General features: G+C 37.0%; 1 protein-coding gene across 4 annotated transcripts in view; it reads left to right on the forward strand.

The window, feature by feature from the left end:
* Positions 1-19932, forward strand: part of LOC140234291 (focal adhesion kinase 1-like) — a 189279-nt gene that overhangs the window by 134473 nt on the left and 34874 nt on the right. For all 4 annotated transcript variants that reach the window (XM_072314350.1, XM_072314352.1, XM_072314351.1 and 1 more), the window contains 5 exons: positions 382-455; positions 3272-3429; positions 13024-13105; positions 17374-17474; positions 19403-19518. In XM_072314350.1, the coding sequence (XP_072170451.1) occupies positions 382-455; positions 3272-3429; positions 13024-13105; positions 17374-17474; positions 19403-19518 (531 nt within the window). The remainder of the gene's footprint in view (positions 1-381; positions 456-3271; positions 3430-13023; positions 13106-17373; positions 17475-19402; positions 19519-19932) is intronic.

Consider the following 19932-nt stretch of genomic DNA (forward strand, 5'->3'; position numbering starts at 1 on the left):
ATGTGTGAGGAGTGCATAGCCCAGATAACCACAGGTCTTCATCTCACCGTCACCCAGCACAGTCTTCCATGAGAAACCACCTGAACTGTTTTTGTCACACCTAGCATAAAAGTAGGAGGATATTTGCCACATTACAGCCACTGAATTTGAATTGTACATGTGTGTAATCCATTAATAACCAACATGTGTGACTTTCTTGGACCATGATGCTTGGTTTGAGCTGTTGCCAGCGTAGTATTGAAAACAAAGTGTCCGTTATCAACAAGATTTGTAATCACTTCTCTCATCTGCTGACAACATGGGGATAAAGAAAAAGAAAGGGCGTTTACCTCACAAGTGGCATTATTTTATTGAGTGCTTCTTGAAATGTCTCACCTACAGCCGACTGCCCTCCTCTGAAGCCAACAATGAGGTCACAGTCAGTGGACGTAAGAAGACTCCCACCATCAAACCAGGTCAGTCTATCTCACTCTTGTTGAAAGTGTCATGAATATTTCTTTCAGATCTAAAGAGCTTAGGAGGAATGAAAGAACACTATGCCTTTAAAATTGTTTATCTTGTTTGGATATCTTACACTTTTTGTAAATTCCCATTTTCTTCCAATCTTTAAGTGTACTGTAACATGTTAGGATTGAGCTGTATCATGTGGCAAGTAGTATGAAATCTGTCCAGTTCTTACTCTATTTCATGATATTTGGTGTGAAAAGGGAAATACTCCGTGTACCTTGAATGCAACTGAATTAGGTAAAATTATTGTTTTATGGCCCCAAAGGAAAAAACAAACTAACAGTCAACTGGGATGCTGGCTTTTCACACAATGTATGTGCCATATGTTCTAGACTCTTCATTTACATTATGATTAGGCTCATCTTGACCACTGACAAAGGATTGACCTTTCGCCCTCTGCCACAAAGGAAGTACCTGGTATTTCCCAATTCATTATTTTTTTTCTATTGCGCTGTCAATTTGCATCAATGTAGTTGTGACATACACCTTGTGGAATTTATGGTCAGAATAAAGGAAAAGGATTCCTGGAACAGTGGAAGCTATAGTTAGGTGATCTTTGACATTGACCCATGACTTTTCATCCCTGTGATTTCAGGTAAATAATTGTTGATTCATTTCTATCCATCTTACCAGGTAAATTACCACTAGACTTCCATAGATGAAGTTATGGGGAGAGGATTACATTCTAATCAAGTACAGTGACCTTTGTTCTTGACTTCTGTCTTTCTACCCCCTTTAAGGGGGTAGAACTAGTAGTTCATTACTATTGATCGTCAGTTTATTTCTACCCTGTGCACCGACTTACAATACCACTAGACATTCCTAGCTGAAGTATTGACTGGACATACATCTCCCCTTGACCTTAGACCTTGACTCTTGACCCTTGACCATTGACCTTTTACCACTCATTTCATGGAAATGAGTGTCTACTTATTTGTACCCTGCCTATCAAATTATGTAACAACTTCACATTCGTACATAAAATTGCAGCCAAAAAATGCTTTAGCTGCAACCCCATGACCTGTAATGTTTGACCTGGGGAATTTTGCCCCCCCCCCAAAAAAAAAAAATAATAATAATAATAAGGGCATCTATATTGCATGTAGCACAACTTGGCAATGTCAGAAAAATTATAGGGACATGTTAAGAATGTTAAGAATTTCTCCATTTTATTGTTCTATTTCACATTGTGTTAGAAAGGTAGTGTCATCCTTTGATGTAGTGTAGATTGATAGTAAACCTGGCACATCATCACACCCACATACAATGATTTGATGTTGTGATGGCTTGCTTGTCCTTCTCCCTTTCAGTTAGTATATTTCATCATGGCAGCCAAATCTGCATGGCTGTGAATAGCCATTGGTTGTAAGTCAGGGAATTTTATTACTGAGGAAAGGGTTGGAGGAGTCTTGAGTATAGGAAAATTATGTGTTTTATGTTTTTTTTTTTTTCACTTGAATTGATCCTGTGTGCTTCAGAGATTATTGTATTTGGCCATTAGCACGGCATTTTGCTTGTTGGGATATATTTATGAAAACAAAAGACAACAAAATCAACGAATAATTCATAACTTCCTATGCTTTGTTCTTTGTCAAAACATAGTACATATCGTCGGTTGAGAATGATAAGGGCGTTAAGTTGTCACAAAACCCATAGTGTTCAAGATAACTTAACACCCTTCTCATTCTCAACAGACGATATTTTTTGCAAGGGGCAGTGTAATGGTTTTCTGTGAAGAAAAATATTTCCATGTTCCTTTGTGAAAAATGGAGTCAGATTGTGATGATGAGTCCAAAAGTGTCATGGCTTGTTAGAGCTAAGACACCTATCTTGCCTTGCATATATATAGTCATAGAATAGGTATTAAGTGAAGATGAGTTCCTGTCTAGGATGAATTAGAGAAAATAAATGACCTGCCACTTTTCACTGAATCATTTCCTTATTGCAAATCTGAGGTCTGAAAGTAGTTTGAGTAATAGAACATTAATTTGTTTATGTCCTATCAAATACAATCTGAGTCAGAGGTAACTTTTATGTAGGTGTCCATTGAAATTCTTGTTATTTTTATCGTGTCTTGCCATAATTTCCCACAGGGAGTGTAACGCAGGAGATATTTTTGAGATAAAAAGTGGGAAAAGTGATACCTGCCAATTTTACCCGTTTGATAGGAACATTCCTATTTCTTAGGAAAGAAGAGGCTTCATTCAACCTTGTGTTCCTAATTTTATCAACACCTGCTAATAGTAATAGTATGGGAGATGGGTGAAATGTCTAGTTTGCATTATATCTCCAAGTTATTCCTATTTCCTGAATTTTCGGGTTGGCATGCATGTCAATAGTTTATTGGAGAAGTTTGATTCTTCCAACAATAGTCTTTATTCCTTCATCACCTTTCAAACTCATATGAGCACATATTGATATTACTGAGCAAAATCTTAAAAGTGGCATTTCATCTTAAGTTGGATAAGTTATAGATATATATGTCGTCAGGCATTTTGGCTCTTTATGGGACATGAAGGCTGCACATATGCATGTTGACAATGCACCACAGAAAAATGCTGATGATGCTGTCAGTACTGAGGCCCTATCCTTAACATATTTGCAATTAAAATTGCATTAATTGCAATCACGATGGCAGGAACCTGGAAGCGTGTAAGCGTTATTTGATAATCTGTGAACATTTCAGTGACATGCTGCTGTGTTTATAACTGTGGCCATTTGGGAATATGACAACATATCTGTGCCATGTCAACCATATCTCTAGGTGGACTGTCAGATGACTATGCAGAGATCGTTGATGAAGATGATTATGCCATGCCAGCTGCCAAGGATTATGAGATAGCACGGGAGCTGGTGTCTCTGGTTCAGACAATTGGCGAAGGCCAGTTTGGAGATGTGCACAAAGGGGTCTACATTGATCAGGTACCACAGATTTTCTACACTCTACTCTTCCAGTCAGACTAAGTCTATTCTTCTTAATGTGTGAATGGACTTGGATGTGGAAGTGTTAATGTCAACTTGTTGAATTCACCCAACTTACTGTCAGTGTTTCCTACAAAATCATGAAATTTTCACTTTCACAGAAGATATGAATTTGTTCTGTTCAGTTCAAAGTGATCTTAGTTTTTACTGTAAGAATAGACATACATTTTTAAATGTTTGTACCAAAGGCATGTTATGGCTGAGCACTCAGTGATAGGTGATTGAACAAGGACCTTATGATACATGGGTGCGAACTAGTAGTCATGCTTTAAGAAAATTTCAGCCATCTACTCATTCAATAAGAGTTAATCAAATAAACACCTTTACTGGGATGTAAATCAGCATTTATAAGGCCTGTAAGTTACCTGTTCAGTTTTCAAATAATGTATACTGTGCACTCTTAGCTTCACTTTGCAGTACTTATCTAAGGCCCCATTTCAGCCTGTACAGAATATCAGCTGTCAGGGCATCATAGTCAAAAGCAGGATGCTGTATTACCACTGCCTTTAAAACAGAAGGGGAGTGATGAGGGCAAAACATGTGTAATCATGTGAAGTGCTTCATCAAAACAACTTCATTTGCTTCAGGCTGCATAATTAGCAAGTCAGCAAACAGAGCGTGATGTGTGAAGTTTCTTTTTTTTCTTTTTTTTTTTTTTTTTTGTTCCCCGTTGAAACTCATGGAATGATAAGTTGTTTGACTGTTTGATATTGATATGATAAACATTCTTGCCACTGACCATGCCCAAGTTATATATCTATATCTATATCTATATCTTGTGTTTTCTAGTCTTTTTGTATGAATAGCACCAGTGTACTTAGAAACACTAGTTTAAAGTGTCATATAAATACAATTATTGTTATCATTATTGTTATGTTATTGTTTATTGTTATCTATACATATATACATTTGCAATCTTTTCTGTTGTTTTTATATTTTTTTATTTATCTTTTTTTTTTCTTTTTTTTTACAGCAGTCTGTTTTTGAATGAAAATATAGGACCCCACTTATACAGGGCATTGAGAGTTCTCCAGGAACACTCTTAAGCCCTCTAAACTCTATTAACTAACTCAGAGGGGCATCAAAGTCGAAGTGCTTCAGGAGCACTCCTGGGCCCGACTTTTTGCATAGATGGGGTGTAAGCTGTTTTAGCTGGTTCCAACAAATATTGCCAGGTTCTTTTTATCAGTTAAAGGGATGTTTGTGTGTCAGACACAACAACCCAGCCATACCCCTTAAAATAGAAACACAAAAACTCTTTAGTTGACGTACATGCCATATCAGCATCAGCTTAGCTCTCAGTGTGTCAGCATTTTGATGTCTCCCTGCCAGATACTGGTGCCAGAAGCATTATTGTTTACTAGTCCACTAAATAAAGAACTATTTTTATATCACCAGAATATATTTATTTCACAAGATACTAAGTCAGAGCATGACAGACAAGTTCTCACATATAATTTTGATTCCATGGTGCTGAAGTTGTGTTGGAGATCAAGGAAACCTTGGTTTAAATTTTCAGCCCTTTAAAGGTTGTAACCTGTTATGTAAAGAGTTTGATGCATTTGACTCCTCGTAAGCCCGCAGCACACTATACGACTTTTGGTCACATGGCTGACAGACTTTGGATTCGAAATAAACCACAATAGCCTCAGAATAAACACGCTTGTTTATTTCAGCTCCAAAGTTGGTCAGTTGTGTGACAGAAAGTCGTATAGTGTGCGGCGGCCTTCAGCCAATGCAGATGATTAATATGTTTGTTTATTTTGACTACATCATAATTTGTGCAGATTTTTTTTTTGACAAAAGTGTTGGATAAATCTCAACCAACTGAATTACATTTAAGATCTAAGATAATAAAGAAAATCTGTATACAAAATGAGTAATTGAAATTTATTTGCAGTTCAGTGCAATGGCTGTCATTTGGCCAAATTCTATACCTTTTGATTGATCACAATCAACCATAGTCCTACTGGCCATAACACTGTTTCACACTTATCTATTAAAATATTAGCTAACATGGGATGTTTTCATGTTAGTGCTGCTTGAGACTGAGAAATTTTGATGTATCTTGTTGCATTGTGTTGGAATAGATTGATTTTAAATGGCAGTGAGATGTTTTTCAGTATCAGACAGCAGGGAATCCTTTCACCGAAACTGTTCGTGAACTGAAATCAGTGGCCCAAGAGAAAAAAGAAAAAGAAAAAAAAATGAAAAAGAAGGGACAAATGTTTTGCCAAAGTATCCATGTAGTGTAAAATGTGTGGCTTGGCAAGATGTATATCAGCTACTAACAGGTTGAAGAGGAAACCTTAGCTTCCGTATGTCTGTTATGTACATACACTTCACCCAGTTTGTACAGTAGTGTGGGTGACGGCCATGTGTTCGGTTTCGGGGGAACGATTTTGGGATGTAGCAATTAATCCCTGTGGAAACTGTTGATATCTCTGATAAGCTGTTGCCAGATCAGAAATGAATTAATTGGGATTGGCCACTACCACTCTCACTGACTCTGTACAATGATTGCCCCATACCTCAAACTGAGGTACAGCAACTGATTTGTGAATGAGTACTTATCACTGCAATTGGTTTGGTTATTTAGTGCAGTCAATGGGATCAGGTGGAGGAGGACATAAATCATGTGTCATATAACATTAGGGCCTTTGTGAAATTCTTTGCATTTACAAAGCAGAGGGAATTACGTCAATTCTTTTTTTTTTTTTTTTTTTTTTTTTTTGGGGGGGGGGGGATGGTGCTCCTCAGTCTATTGATATCCCCAGCAAATGCTCTGCAGTTTACTGCAAGGGCAGGTTCAACATTTTGTAAAATTGAATTTTGTAGCATTTTGCATTCATTCTTTCCAAAATTCCTGATGGTGTATTGTCAGAGGAGTACTGACCCTCTAGCAGATCTCATGGTTTATACTGAAAATAGGGAGGTGAACTGCTAGTACCCTTTAATGTTGCTGCCAAACACTCCTACCCTCATGTTGCTCCTTCCCCGTAGAGTGAGTCACCCAACAGATGGCTCTCTCCTCTATTGTCCTCAAATTGTTGTCTATCAACCCTTTTTATGTTAATGGTAGCATTGTACTCACAGTACTCTCATTCTTTTGGACCTTTTATCAGGGGTAGAGACTGCCATGTCATCAGGGAATGCTGCTTCTATTAAAAAAACCAGTCATTCATTCTAGGCAAAAAAAGAAAAAGAAAAAGAAAAAGTGAAATAGAACTAGACATCTGTAGAAGTTTCAGAAATTCAGACATATATTAAGTAACAGCAGGATGATGGTGAGAAGCATATTTGATATAGTGGCAGAAAGGACCTCTGGTATGAATGTTAAAGTTCAGGCTGGAGAACTTACTGGGATGATATCATAACCGTATGGCTGGATGCTGTCTTGAGGTTTACAAAAGAAGGAGATGAAGAAGCATGATTGAACCCTTGTTCTGGCTTTCAATTATAGCAGTGCTGCCACCTTTGTAATAGCAGCAGAAATGTACAACCATACTTTGTAGAGCAGTATTTGTAAACCACATACAGATGTACTAAAATGAGTGTGGGTTGCAAGGGAAGGTCAAAAGTCAAGGCCCAAAATCTGATGCTTGACAATGCTTGGTTAAATGAGATAAAATGAACTGAGGAAGTATGAACAGTTTTTTTTTTAAATTAAAGAGTGTAATATTCTTTGATATTAGAAAGTAAAGATAACAGTAGCAATATTGGACAGAATTTACATATACTTGATGTCAGTCCATTACTTAAAGATTTATGAGAATGACTTTATGATCATGATGATTATGCACCTGAGGGTACTTGTCAAAGGTCATAGGCTCATTGTTTGCAGTAGTGTGAGATGTATCAAGGATAATATACAGGGACAAATAGTAACATGATACATTCCTTGGAATTCTGAAATGGCATGTGCATATTTTTGTGAAAGTGACTCTTTTGTCATATCATAAATCTGAATTGGATGAAGCATTTCTGTAATGAAAGTTCACTGCACATAAACAAGTCATTTGAGCACAATCATTTTTTTTTATGCCTCCGCCACGAAGTGGTGCCGGAGGCATTATGTTTTCGGGTTGTCCGTCCGTCCGTCCTTCCGTCCGTCCGTCCGTCCGTCCGTCCGTCCGTCCGTCCGTCCTTCCGTCCGTCCGTAATGAATTTTGTGGACAAGGTAACTATCGAAACCTGTTGAGGTATCCTAATGAAACTTGGCATGTATGTGTATTAGGGGGTGAAGTTGTGCCTATCAACTTTTGGGTGCACATGCTCAAGGTCAAAGGTCAAAAGGTCAGGGTCAAATACATAAAATTTCACTATTTCCACCATATCTATTGAATGCCTGAAGATATTTTCTTGAAACTTAGTGTATACATGTTTTACCCAATTAAGATTCTCTGGTGAAAGTTTGGGTCATGAGGTCAAAGGTCAAAGGTCAAAAGGTCAGGGTCAAATACATAAAATTTCACTATTTCCACCATATCTATTGAATGCCTGAAGAGATTTTCTTGAAACTTAGTGTATACATGTATTACCCAATTAAGATTCTCTGGTGAAAGTTTGGGTCATGAGGTCAAAGGTCAAAGGTCAAAAGGTCAAGTAAAAATATTAAAACTTCTTTTTTTTTTCTCCGTACCTTGGAAAATTGTTCAAGGTATCTTCATGGAACATAGTATACACATACATGTACTGACTGGAAGTGATTATCTAATGAATGTAGGGTTCATGGGGTCAAAGGTCAGGGGTCAAAGGTCAAGTGCAAGACTTCAAAATTTTACTATTACCCTCATATTTATGCAATGCCAGCAGGGTTATTTTTTTACACTTGGTGTATGCGTGTGTAACCTAATAGAAATTCTCTGGAAAGTTTTTTTTTTTCTCTTTTTGCCTCAAAGGTCAAAAGGTCAAAGATCAAGTGAAAGTGCTGAACTAACTTTTTCCTCCATATCTCGGAAGTGGCTCAAGTTACCTTGAAACTTAGTACATATTATGCATGTTCTACCTGAAAGTAATTATCTTATGAATTTTAGGGTCAAGGGCCAGATGAAAATGGTAACAATTTACTATTCAATTCAGAAATTGCACTTATTCTCCACACCTGTACCTTGAAAATTACTCAATGCCTAAATGTATGAATGGGTCAAATGAAGTCCTTAAATCCCTAGATACATGCTCTCCTATTCATCCAATTAAACCTACGTCAAGGAAGGTGAACATTCAACACATTTGTGACAAACTTGTCATTCCAATATTTTGCCAATTTTGTGAAAATGTAATCACACAGTGTCCACATGTACTATCTAGACCTATTGGGAAAATCATGCATTATGGCGGAGGCATACCAGTCGCCAAAGCGACATTTCTAGTTTTTTTTTTTGTCATACATCATGGTAATATACTTGTCAGCTGGCACTGTAATGTCAAATGTCTTTTATTCAATTATTTACTAAGTTTCGTTTTCAGTTTCTTTGTTATGTTTCCGCTTCTTTGTTATGTTTCTGCAGAGGCCTGTGATAGGTTGGTTGGTATGATGGATGTATTGTGATTACACAATTTACATAAAGAAAATTAAGTTTTAGAATTTTAAGTTTTAAAGTTCCAGGGAAGAGTTGGAATTTTTCACAGATAAATATTATTACTGTAGTGGACAAGTCATGACGCTGTCTCTGTAGCAGCTTTTGATTTTCAAATGATTCTTTTCTGTTTGAGGGACGCAGAGGATTTTAGGACGCATGAAATATGAATCCGTAGCAACAGCCTTCATCATAAGGCATGATGCATTGTCATTTCTCATGGTAGCTTCCTATTTGTACTCTCTTATGTCCAAACTGATGACTGTGAATTAGGCTGTTGCTGACAAACATGAAGACCCGATGTAGCAACCACATGTGATGAGGGCACAGCCATTCAACAGGAAATAATCACTTTCATAACTGACAGTGGCTTATTATACCTCCCCCATTGCCTCTCCATACCCCACCCTACTCCTTGCTGTCTAATCAATACTATTTGCACATCATCTACACAACCATATCTTACCTATCATTTTAGCTAAACATGAGCACATGAATTCATGATTAATAGCCAATGTAAAATATACTTTATCAAAAACTCTATCAAAAACAAATTGTACTGGTATGGCAAGTATGTCAGGTCAGTGCTAGAACAGGAGGAAATTGGCCAATCACTTTTTGTGATAGTGTGTACCAGAGATGACCTGTGATTGTTGACATGTAGATTATGTACACCTCAACTCACTTCATTCTCACAAGTATTTGTAAGCTTTGTTTTGTTTTGTTCTTTTTTTTTATTAGCTGTTACAAGTCAAGAGAAACACAACCCTGTCATCTATATATTAGATATTTGATTTACACAAAAAAAAAAGAGCTTGAGAAAAAGAAAAACACCCCAAGGTAAATATTTGCAGCACAAAGAGGGTGATTTTATCTAATGAAGCATCACTGTAGATACATGTCAAATAATGAGTATTAGAACAGCAGTATTTTGTGGTTGGAAATGACAAGAACAATGGATAATGAACAAGTAGAGGTAACTGGTGTAAGTCACTTCATTTAAAGGTACTGTTTACCAGTGGGAGCAGTGATTTAAAAAATATTTTAATTACTACATGTATGTGAAGGGCAGTTGTTTCACAAAACACCCTACCATATAAAGATTTTGCAGTAGAACGTAATATACACTTTAAGGAGATATCACTATTTTTCTCAATGAACCATAACTCTATATGGTTTATTCTAGAAGCAATTTTATTATAACTATTGTTCACATTTTGTATATTTAACAATACTAAGCATTCATTATAGTGATTAACACTTTGACATTGATTGTCTCTATCCCTAACTTACATTTTAGAACTATTTTGAAGCACTAAAGCTGGGTTTTTGTGTCATCTGGAAATGGTAAATTATACCTTTAATGTTTGAGACCACATAGTCCACAAGTCAGCACTCTCATTTCATATTCCCAAAGCAGTACCCCATGTTAGGAATTTAGAGGCAATTTTCATGTCATCATAAAACACTGCGATTGCAAACCTACCAATTCTTGCGCTTACGGCATGAATCTCACTTCCCAGCAACCCATTTCACACTCATTGGTCCAGCAATCATTTTCTCATGCCTCTCAGAAAGAAAGAAAGAAAGAACCCCCCCCCCCCCCAAAAAAAAAAAAAAAAAAAAAAAAAAAAATGGCAGGTAGACCAATAGAAAATATTGGATGAGAAGCCTACTTATGCTTAACAGGTAAACTTTTTCTTATTCTTTTTGTTGGCTAGAGGATACCCATACTGACAGTACATGGCTGTATCTTACAGCTATTTTCATTTCTAAATGAAAATAATTCAAAGGGTTCTCTAATATGCCACCTACTAAGTCATGTCAGTCATAGATAGGGGCCTACATTCTAGACTCGTTCACCCTTGACCAAAATTTGTGCAAAAATGCTCAAAATAATGTCCATCTTTTTGCAGGAATAGATGAGAATTATGCAAGTAAAATTTTATTTTAAATGTATACATGAGTGTGTGCCAAATTGCACATTATTTCCTATTGAAAAATGAAAAGATGAAAAAGCTAAAAAGTGGAGGGGAACAATAAGGAGAATTTTTAGACATACATTCCTGAGGTATTTGTATACTTGAGCTTGAGCTCACTCTCTGTGTTAGAACATGGGTGATCATGGTTTTACAAAATTCCCTATCCCTTTACTCTATGTAGCAGGTGATGGCTTGTGGTGTTTTCTAAGCCATTGTCTGTACATTGTACATTAATCCATTTCTGAAGATTTCCCATGTCTCTCTCTCTCTCCCTCTCTTTCTCTCTCTCTCTCTCTGTCTCCATCTCCCTCTATCTCTCTCCTTTCTCAGCACATAGCCTAAAACAGGAGTTGACTGTTCCTAATTGTGTTAATGAGACTCCTTTCTGTCCTGGATGTTTGTGAGAACTTCTTCATTTGAAGTGTGAGCCGTTCATGATGTCCGCACTATCCTCTGTACAACCACATCTCTACTGCCTTTAATCTATCCTTCATGTGTGATAACATTATCCAGCATTCACTCCCAGATAGGAGAACAAGCTTTCTGTAGCACTCTTTAGCACACTTTTCTGCATTCGTATTGAGAGCTATGCTGCTGAATTCATTGAATCAAGGTAGTGGTTTGAAGTAATGAAGTTTTGGATTCTTCCTAGACTAATGTACTATAACATATATTCAAATTTCAAGTATATTTGTACCTGCATAACAAAGGCTTTCCTGACAATTAGCAATCTTGCCCAACAACTAAAACATGCAAACATACAAGTTTATGATATTGGAAATGCATTTGTTTATATGATTATGTATGTATAGAATTGCTTTTACTCTATGTCCACAGAGGAAAAATATCGATATGAACTAGGACACACTAGTGAAACAGTCTAGTCATGAGTAGACCTATTTTCTAAAAATAGAGTTTAAAAGGAAACACATTCCACTGCTTTTAAATGCAATATTTCTCACCTCAGTAGTTACTACCAGTAGCTGCTAACACAAAATGCCAGTGTTTACTGTCATGGATGATGTCACATATTTTGTTTTTGTTTCTCTTTGTTATTTGATACCTTTTTCACATTCTTGTGGACTTCATGTGCCCATATGATACAATTAAGTTTTGATATAATATCCTGCATTCAATATTAGGTAATGATAGCTGTGACAGATTGCATTTCTTTGTTGAATGATACACATGCATACTGTCAACATTGCTACATGTAGGTTAAAATTCTACATCTTGTATCTTAATACAATTTGCAAGTTAACACCGGTTTGATGTTGAAAATTACAGAATGATACTGATCACAATTCCCATATGAAAGTGCTCTGGAAATGTGATTTGCTGCATTTTTACTGTAATGCCATCTTAACAACACTTCCTTGAACGATTTAAGACTGTGGTTAGTATATTAATTCCTTTCTTTTTTTTAATATCCCCATATCCCTAAAAAGTCATTTTGAAATCAAAGAAATATATCATACTCCTTCTGGCAGCATGAATATTTTATGTTCATAAAAACACATTCTTCTCACCATCCCTCTTTCAAAGTAGTTGCTCTTCTTTCAGTTTTTCTTGCAATGTCTAAAGAACTTCATTGTTGTATACTTCTGTCTTCATGGAAGCCTCATACAAGCTGAATGAAAAGAGTAGAGCTGTGTGATATTCTGTAAACTAATATAGCTAGTAATAGAGTGATAAAGATTTGATGACTTATCTCACCAAACATACTGGTACATAATATTTATGTCACCCATTTTTTTTTTTTTTTCATGTTTTAGCAAGAGATAAGTCAATGTGTATTAGAGTTGCCCATCCATATTTCTCTTCATCCTTGTACAATTATCTTCTTCTTTCTTTTTTTTTAACACTATAGTGCCATCTACTTAAATGCACTTGCAGTAATGTTCTCTCAAGGAACTTCAAAATGTTCTGGTCATGGAATCATCTTGTTATTTTCTCCTATTACTCCTCTACAGGATGAAAGAGTGGAGGTAGCAGTGAAGACGTGTAAAGTGGAGAGCACCCAGGCCCTTGGGGAGCGATTCCTAGAAGAAGCATGTAAGTTATGAATGTATGTAGGATGAGACTGCTTACTTTGATAAGGAACATATAACCTGCCCAATGACAATGAGACCTCCAGGGATTTAGTATGTAATCTTGTATGTCACACATCATGTAGTACTAGTATTTAATTACAGGTTGTTAACCTTCTGAAATGCTTTTCATTTTGGGCGGCTACAGTATGCAATTTGTGATTTCCACACTTCTGTGGTTAGTTCTGTATGTCAATGTGCTTTGTATATTTCTTTATTTTATTATGCATCAAAGTTTGAATGATATATACAATATGTATATCGTCGCTTGGGTGACAAGACCTTGTATCTGAAATTTTGGTGAAATTGACTTTTTTGGATTAATGGTCACACACATAATCAGTTAAGTAATGTCCTGTCCAAGTCCTTGCTGTGTTACCTCAAAAATGAGGCAACCATGGCATGTCAAAGGAAAATCTATCCCATTGGATACAGTGCTTTGGCTGCCATGTTTTTTTTTGCTCTTGTGAACATTTGACTATTTGTAGATACGAGGTCTTGTCTCCCCAGCGACGATATATATATATATATATATATATATATATATATGACGGAAGGAAAACTTGTAGTATAGACGTTGCAGTGATGTTCAGTCTTGCCTTTATTCCCCGAGCTTTCGGCTGTTTCACCAGCCTTTTTCAAGGGCTTGATGAGACATAACATAAAAGCAAAATAGCAACCAATTTGCATGCATTTGAACAGAAATAGAAATAGTAATAACAAGAAGCCAATCAAACGGAATGTAGGCAGTTACACCAATTTGCATACATTTCAACAGAATAACGCAAACAACAAAACAAAAACTAAAACCAAAACAAGGCAAGAGAAAATCGAACAAACATGGGCAGCAATATTACATTTCGCTCCAATGGAAAGGCAGTATTATCACATACACTTGCAGTGAAAGAATAAAGTTGTAGTAGTAGTTAAGTATAGGTGATACGAACGGTATTGCATAAACCAACATAATTTAAGGCACATTAGTTACCTTTTAAGGCGTGGGGATTTGCTTGTGAGTGGTGTGGTGTCAGGAGGATGAGTGTAAGGGGTTCGTACATGTAATGCGGGGGTAGTGAAGTGTGAGGGGTGATGTGGCTTGGGGGTATTTGGGACGATGACACAGTAGGTGGGTCTTCATCAGCTCGAGCTTGAAGAATATCCCGCTAATGGGGGATCAGAGAAATAAGCCTGAAGTCAGCTGAAATGTACAATCGCGTCTTCACCAGCTTGAGCTTCAGGCACAGTCAGGTTTATAAGCTCAATGCTCCCACCCGACTGCCTACATTCCTGCGTGGTGCACAACGCATGCAGTGCCAATGTTTAAGCTCGAGCTGTGTCATCGTCCCAAATACCCCCAAGCCATATATAGATATATAATGTACTCTTAAATGAATCTCACAAGGATTGGAACAATCATCCCCCAGCATTCCCACAGATTCCTACTGATCAGTTACTAGCCATCCCCTTTAAGCTTTTGCATCAGGCAAAAACAATTTGTGCCTGGAAAGATGTTTGGATGATAGTGACAGGCAGTGGTTATGGCAGCAAGGGGGACTCCAGACTCTGATTTTAGCTTGGGTTTGTCTAGTACACCACAGCCACCATATGCCACTCACAATATCACACCACAATGTAATCAAATTACATGGTCTGTAGGTTGTGTGATGTAGTGCCTTTAAAGCACTGCACCACTGCACCACTCTAAACTCTAAACCCCAACCCTAACCCTAACCCTAACCTAAACCTAACCCTAACCCAACCCTAGCCCTAACCCAACCCTAACCCTAAACCAACCCTAACCCTAGCATCACGCCATGCCACTCACAGTATCACACCACAATGTAATCAAATTACATGGTCTGTAGGCTCTGTGATACAGTGCCTTAAACCACTACATCACTCTAAACCCTAACCCTTACCCAACCCTTACCCTAACCCAACCATAACCCTAACATTCACCATGCCACTCACAATATCACACCACAATGTAATCAAATTACATGGTCTGTAGGTTGTGTGATGTAGTGCCTTAAAGCACATCATTCTAAACTCTAAACCGTAACCCTAACCCTAAGGCTTACCCTAGCAGTAGCATCACAGCCACCATGCCACTCTCAGTATCACACCACAATGTAATCAAATTACATGATCTTTAGGTTGTGCAATGTAGTGTCATACATCACTCTAAACTCTAAACCCTTCGTTCGTGAGTTAGTTAGTTTGTACGTGTGCAAAATAACTCAAAAAGTAGTGAACGGATTTTGATGAAACTTGCAGGAAAGGTTGAGACTTTTGGTAGTGATCCAAGAATTTTTTGGGAATTTATGAAGGATTTTTGATATTTTGGCAGGTAGGGTCAATGAACTTGGGAGTTCAGGCTGCACATATTTGAGGTTTGCATGTGTGCACTAAAGTGCTTGCTCTAGTTTCTGCCAGGGCGAGGTGCGCCGTGCAGCTGAGGGTTTATGACGTAACAAAGGCTTTTATATTGGGAAATCGGGCGACTTTCAGCACACTTTAAACACTTTCAGCATGCTATAAGTACGTATGGATGGAAATCACTGATATCTCTATGGAAGAACAAGATCAGTGATGGAAATGAGCTGCATGCTTGGCGGAGGTCTGCACTCTCAGAGTGCTTGTCTAGTTTTGGAATGTTTTGAGATCAAGGTTGTAGAATAATTTTGATCCTAGTCAGAGCCTTTCCCGTTAACCCATGTTCAGCATTGTGGGAAGGTAGAACGTAACATGATGATTGATCGTGTCCTTGCAATCATATTTTCCAACAAGCTGCATGCTCTAGCATGGAAGATTGATAGATATCACTGTGGCTCAATTTGTCGATTACCAATAATTGAAATGGAAAATTATGTGGCAACCATGATGGGTTATTAAAGCTCTGAGGTTGTGGACTTCTGGTGAACCTTTTCGGCTAATGTTTTGCATTTCTGTCATTATTCATCTGAAATTGTGTTATTATTATTTCACACCTTTTTTATGCAAACATTTGAATTTTAGAGCAATGACTGACAGTTCGACTGGCATACGAGAACTACGTTTTGACTTTAAGATGAAATTGGGTTGAAATCAGGTTGTTATGCTAGGAGGGTTTCTACCTTTAAGTACTCTGCAGGGGACAAAGGAAATCAATGCATTATGTTGCATACACAGTTACTGTGTTCAATAGAGGAATACTTGTAACATGTTACAAAGACAGAGAAAGGAAGTTGGCAGACTTTTGAAAGATTGCATCCAGTTGCCATACAAATTTCTTTTCTGTGGTGAACGTTGCCGTGATGCTGGCCACATGGATTTGAGTCATAGTGATTTCAATCAGGTATATGCTGGTTGGTGACAGCCTTAGGGATCTGTTTCTATCTCAGCTTGTTAGAGAGGGAAAGAGGGGTGCCATTCTTGAACTCTCTTTGACTCTGACAGGAAGTCCTTTGTGTGTTTATATAGAGGCACCTGCTGAGACATCAACACCCATAACATCATCTATTTAGTGATATTTATAGGAAAGGTTGTCATTAAGTTTATTTGCAGGAAGGATTTTCATTGATGATGCATACAGTATGACTTTATACTATTGATGAGAGTATACGTAGCACTGGCTTGTTTCCAGTGATTCATATGGGCAGAATATTCTGAAAATGAATATTTCATTGCAAAATAATGAAAAGTGATGTTTAGTATGTTTGCAATGATTCTTTTTTGAGGATGATTACAAAAATTGCGCCACAATGAAATGACACCTCTTTGGGCTACCACTAATAACAAAAAGTATAAAGACATTGTGCAACATTTTACAAGGAGGAACAGTTTTAGTCAGGTCAACTTGATAATCTCAGAGACAGCTTTCAGGTAGTCTGTATGCTATCTAGTGTAATCTCCATTTAAATGGAGCTTTTTCTATGAGGGAATATAGTCATGTTACTCAGATGACTGTCAATTCAACAACTGAAATTTCAATCCATCATTATGCTGCCATTTAAAAGAACATCAGAAGCCACCAACAATGATGGGAATAAGTGAGATAATACATAAATGATGGCTTAGTACTTTAAATATTCAAGTATTCTCCAGGTAAAACTTTCTAAAATACTGCATAACCTTTTGTTCCACAAATTTTAGAGGACAGTAGTATGCATACATACATGTTTGTGAATATGCTGGTAACAAATCATTATCTTTCTTTTTTGTTTGTGTGTGTGTGTTTTGTCTTGATGTCAGACATTATGAAGCAGTTTGACCATCCTCACATCATCAAACTCATAGGAGTGTGCACAGACCCACCCATCTGGATTGTCATGGAGCTAGCGCCGTTTGGAGAGGTCAGTCCAGCACACTGGAGTATCAACTTTTGTTTATCAGTCAAAAGAGTCAATGAAATAAAATTTAGGCACAAAAACTAGTAACAACAACCATGGCAACTTGACAATAGTTACGATGACAAAAACAATAATAGCAGTACTCTATAAGAATTTAAAAAAATGAAGCAAAAGCTACTGTCCTGTATTCAGATAACATTTCAGTGATTCAGTTTGTTATTGGATTTTCTCAAAGAATACCCTTTTGTAGATAGTTTAAACTTATATCAGTGGACAGTTCTTTATGATGCTAATATCTCTGTCCATGACTCCACCACTCAGTACAATAATGGTGCTGGAGGTATCTTAGGTTACTGTATACACCAAATATTTTGTGACGTTTTTATTTTCGCAAATTCCGTGAATCAGGTGCTATTCGGGATATTAAAGACATGCGAAAATAATGACTCTGATCCCGATGTGAATGTGACGCACACGTACACATTTCTCCGTTCAGTACAGTACTCTATGATCGCGACTGTAACCACTCGCGAAATCATCGGGAAATCCCGATTTGCGAAAAATTTAGACTCGCTAAATATACATGGCGTATACAGTATCTCTTCTTGATGTCCATTTTGTGGCTGGATAATGGTAATTTTCTTTTGTCGTTGTGATAGTGTATTAAAAACTTCAAAGCCACATTTCCTTCAACACTTGACAACAGTAGCACTGTACAATAATTGCACTTTGCAGAACAACAGCTTATAACAGCCAGTCACGTGATAGTTTCTAAGTTCTTGCAATGGACATGAGTGTGGTCATTCATTACTGAAGTTTGAATTTGAAAGGGAATGACACCAAAGCTCTCTGTGAACCAGGGCTGTAGGCCCTCAGTTTAAAATGTTACATCATAATCATGTGTATGACTTTCTACACCATTAATTAAGATCAAATTTCTCAGTTTTATTTTTTTTAGATAATTAATTAACCTTGATTAACACCCAAAATGGCACTCATACAATGAATCTCAGTAAAACTGGGTATAAGCAAGGTGTTTGTGTAACCTTGCAATATAGTGTAGATCATGATTACATTCAAGTTTCACATGATTTTAGTCTTGCAGTTTGACATTTCAGCTAGAGTAACTCAAGTCCAAATCAAGATTTGGATTTGATATGGATGATATGTGCCTTGACTGAACTTCCACCTGGTATATTCAATCAGCTTCCTTAAAGGGACATTGGAGATGAATTCTATAATTTCACATCATGTAGTACATGAATTAATAGTGTCATTTATAGATTTGTGGAATTGTTTGTGGACCTAGAGCAAATGAATCAATACTCTTTAAACCCAAAACATATTACATTGAGCAAGGATGATGACATAGGAGGCTCACATATCCCAGTAATGCAGCAATGTAATTCTATCACATATACCGCTTCCTTTTGTAAAATTGTAATACTTGTGTGGAATTCAAGCATGCTTCTTTTGTTTTGCTATCTTGAGCACCCAATGATGCATTCTTACATGAAGCTGCTATGCCATCATCATCATTCATTGTGATTTGTAATGAATTTAGAAAATATTCTTATTCCTTATCCCAATAACTATAAATTCTGAAACTCTGTATCCGGTATGACCAATTTATAGATGTTCAAATGCTTAAGTCTGAAAATCATATGAAGTCTCCTTTAAGCTAACTGAGTCAGACTTGGTGAAAGGGTAGGCAGCAGTGTATTGTGAGCTAATCAGATAAAATAAGATTGGGCACTTGATGTCTTAAAGGTGAGTCTAATACCAATCAGGATATGATGCAGGATTGTCATCAAGATTGTCATCTCCAGCTAGCTTCTCTCAAGAGAACATTTATATATAGTCAGGTGATCATGGTGTACACAGCCTCTGAATCACTATCTAATGCTAGATATGAATCGTATTTCTTCTAGATGAGGATGTTTCTGCAGACACACAAGGAAGAGTTGACATTAGCGTCCCTGATACTGTACGCCTACCAGCTGAGCATGGCCCTTTCCTATCTAGAAAGCAAGAAGTTTGTTCACAGGTGAGTTTGATTTTGTACAGTAAAACTAGATAAAGGTGGATCTGCTCCTGCTCTCTGTATGGAAAACAGTTGTAATGATTAAAAAAAAAAGAAGAATTTAAGGGCATGTTCACGATTACCATCAACAATTATATTAATTTAAAGGGATGGTACAGCATTGGTGGATGAGAATTGGGCTTTCAACTTTTTGCGAGATACCAAAAAAACACTTATGAAATAGTACAGAGCATTTAAGAGGAATTAAAAGTTTATTTGATGAAAATCAGGTTTAGAATGACTGAAACATCCAAAAACAAAGTAAAACAAAGGGATTGTGATAAAGTGTGGGTCCCACACTTATTAGAATTTCTCTGTTTTGGATATCTCAGCCATTTCAAAACCAATTTTCATCAAATAAACATTGAATTCCTCATG

The sequence above is a fragment of the Diadema setosum genome, chromosome 10 (assembly GCF_964275005.1).
Source record: "Diadema setosum chromosome 10, eeDiaSeto1, whole genome shotgun sequence".
Taxonomy (NCBI): Eukaryota; Metazoa; Echinodermata; class Echinoidea; order Diadematoida; family Diadematidae; genus Diadema; species Diadema setosum.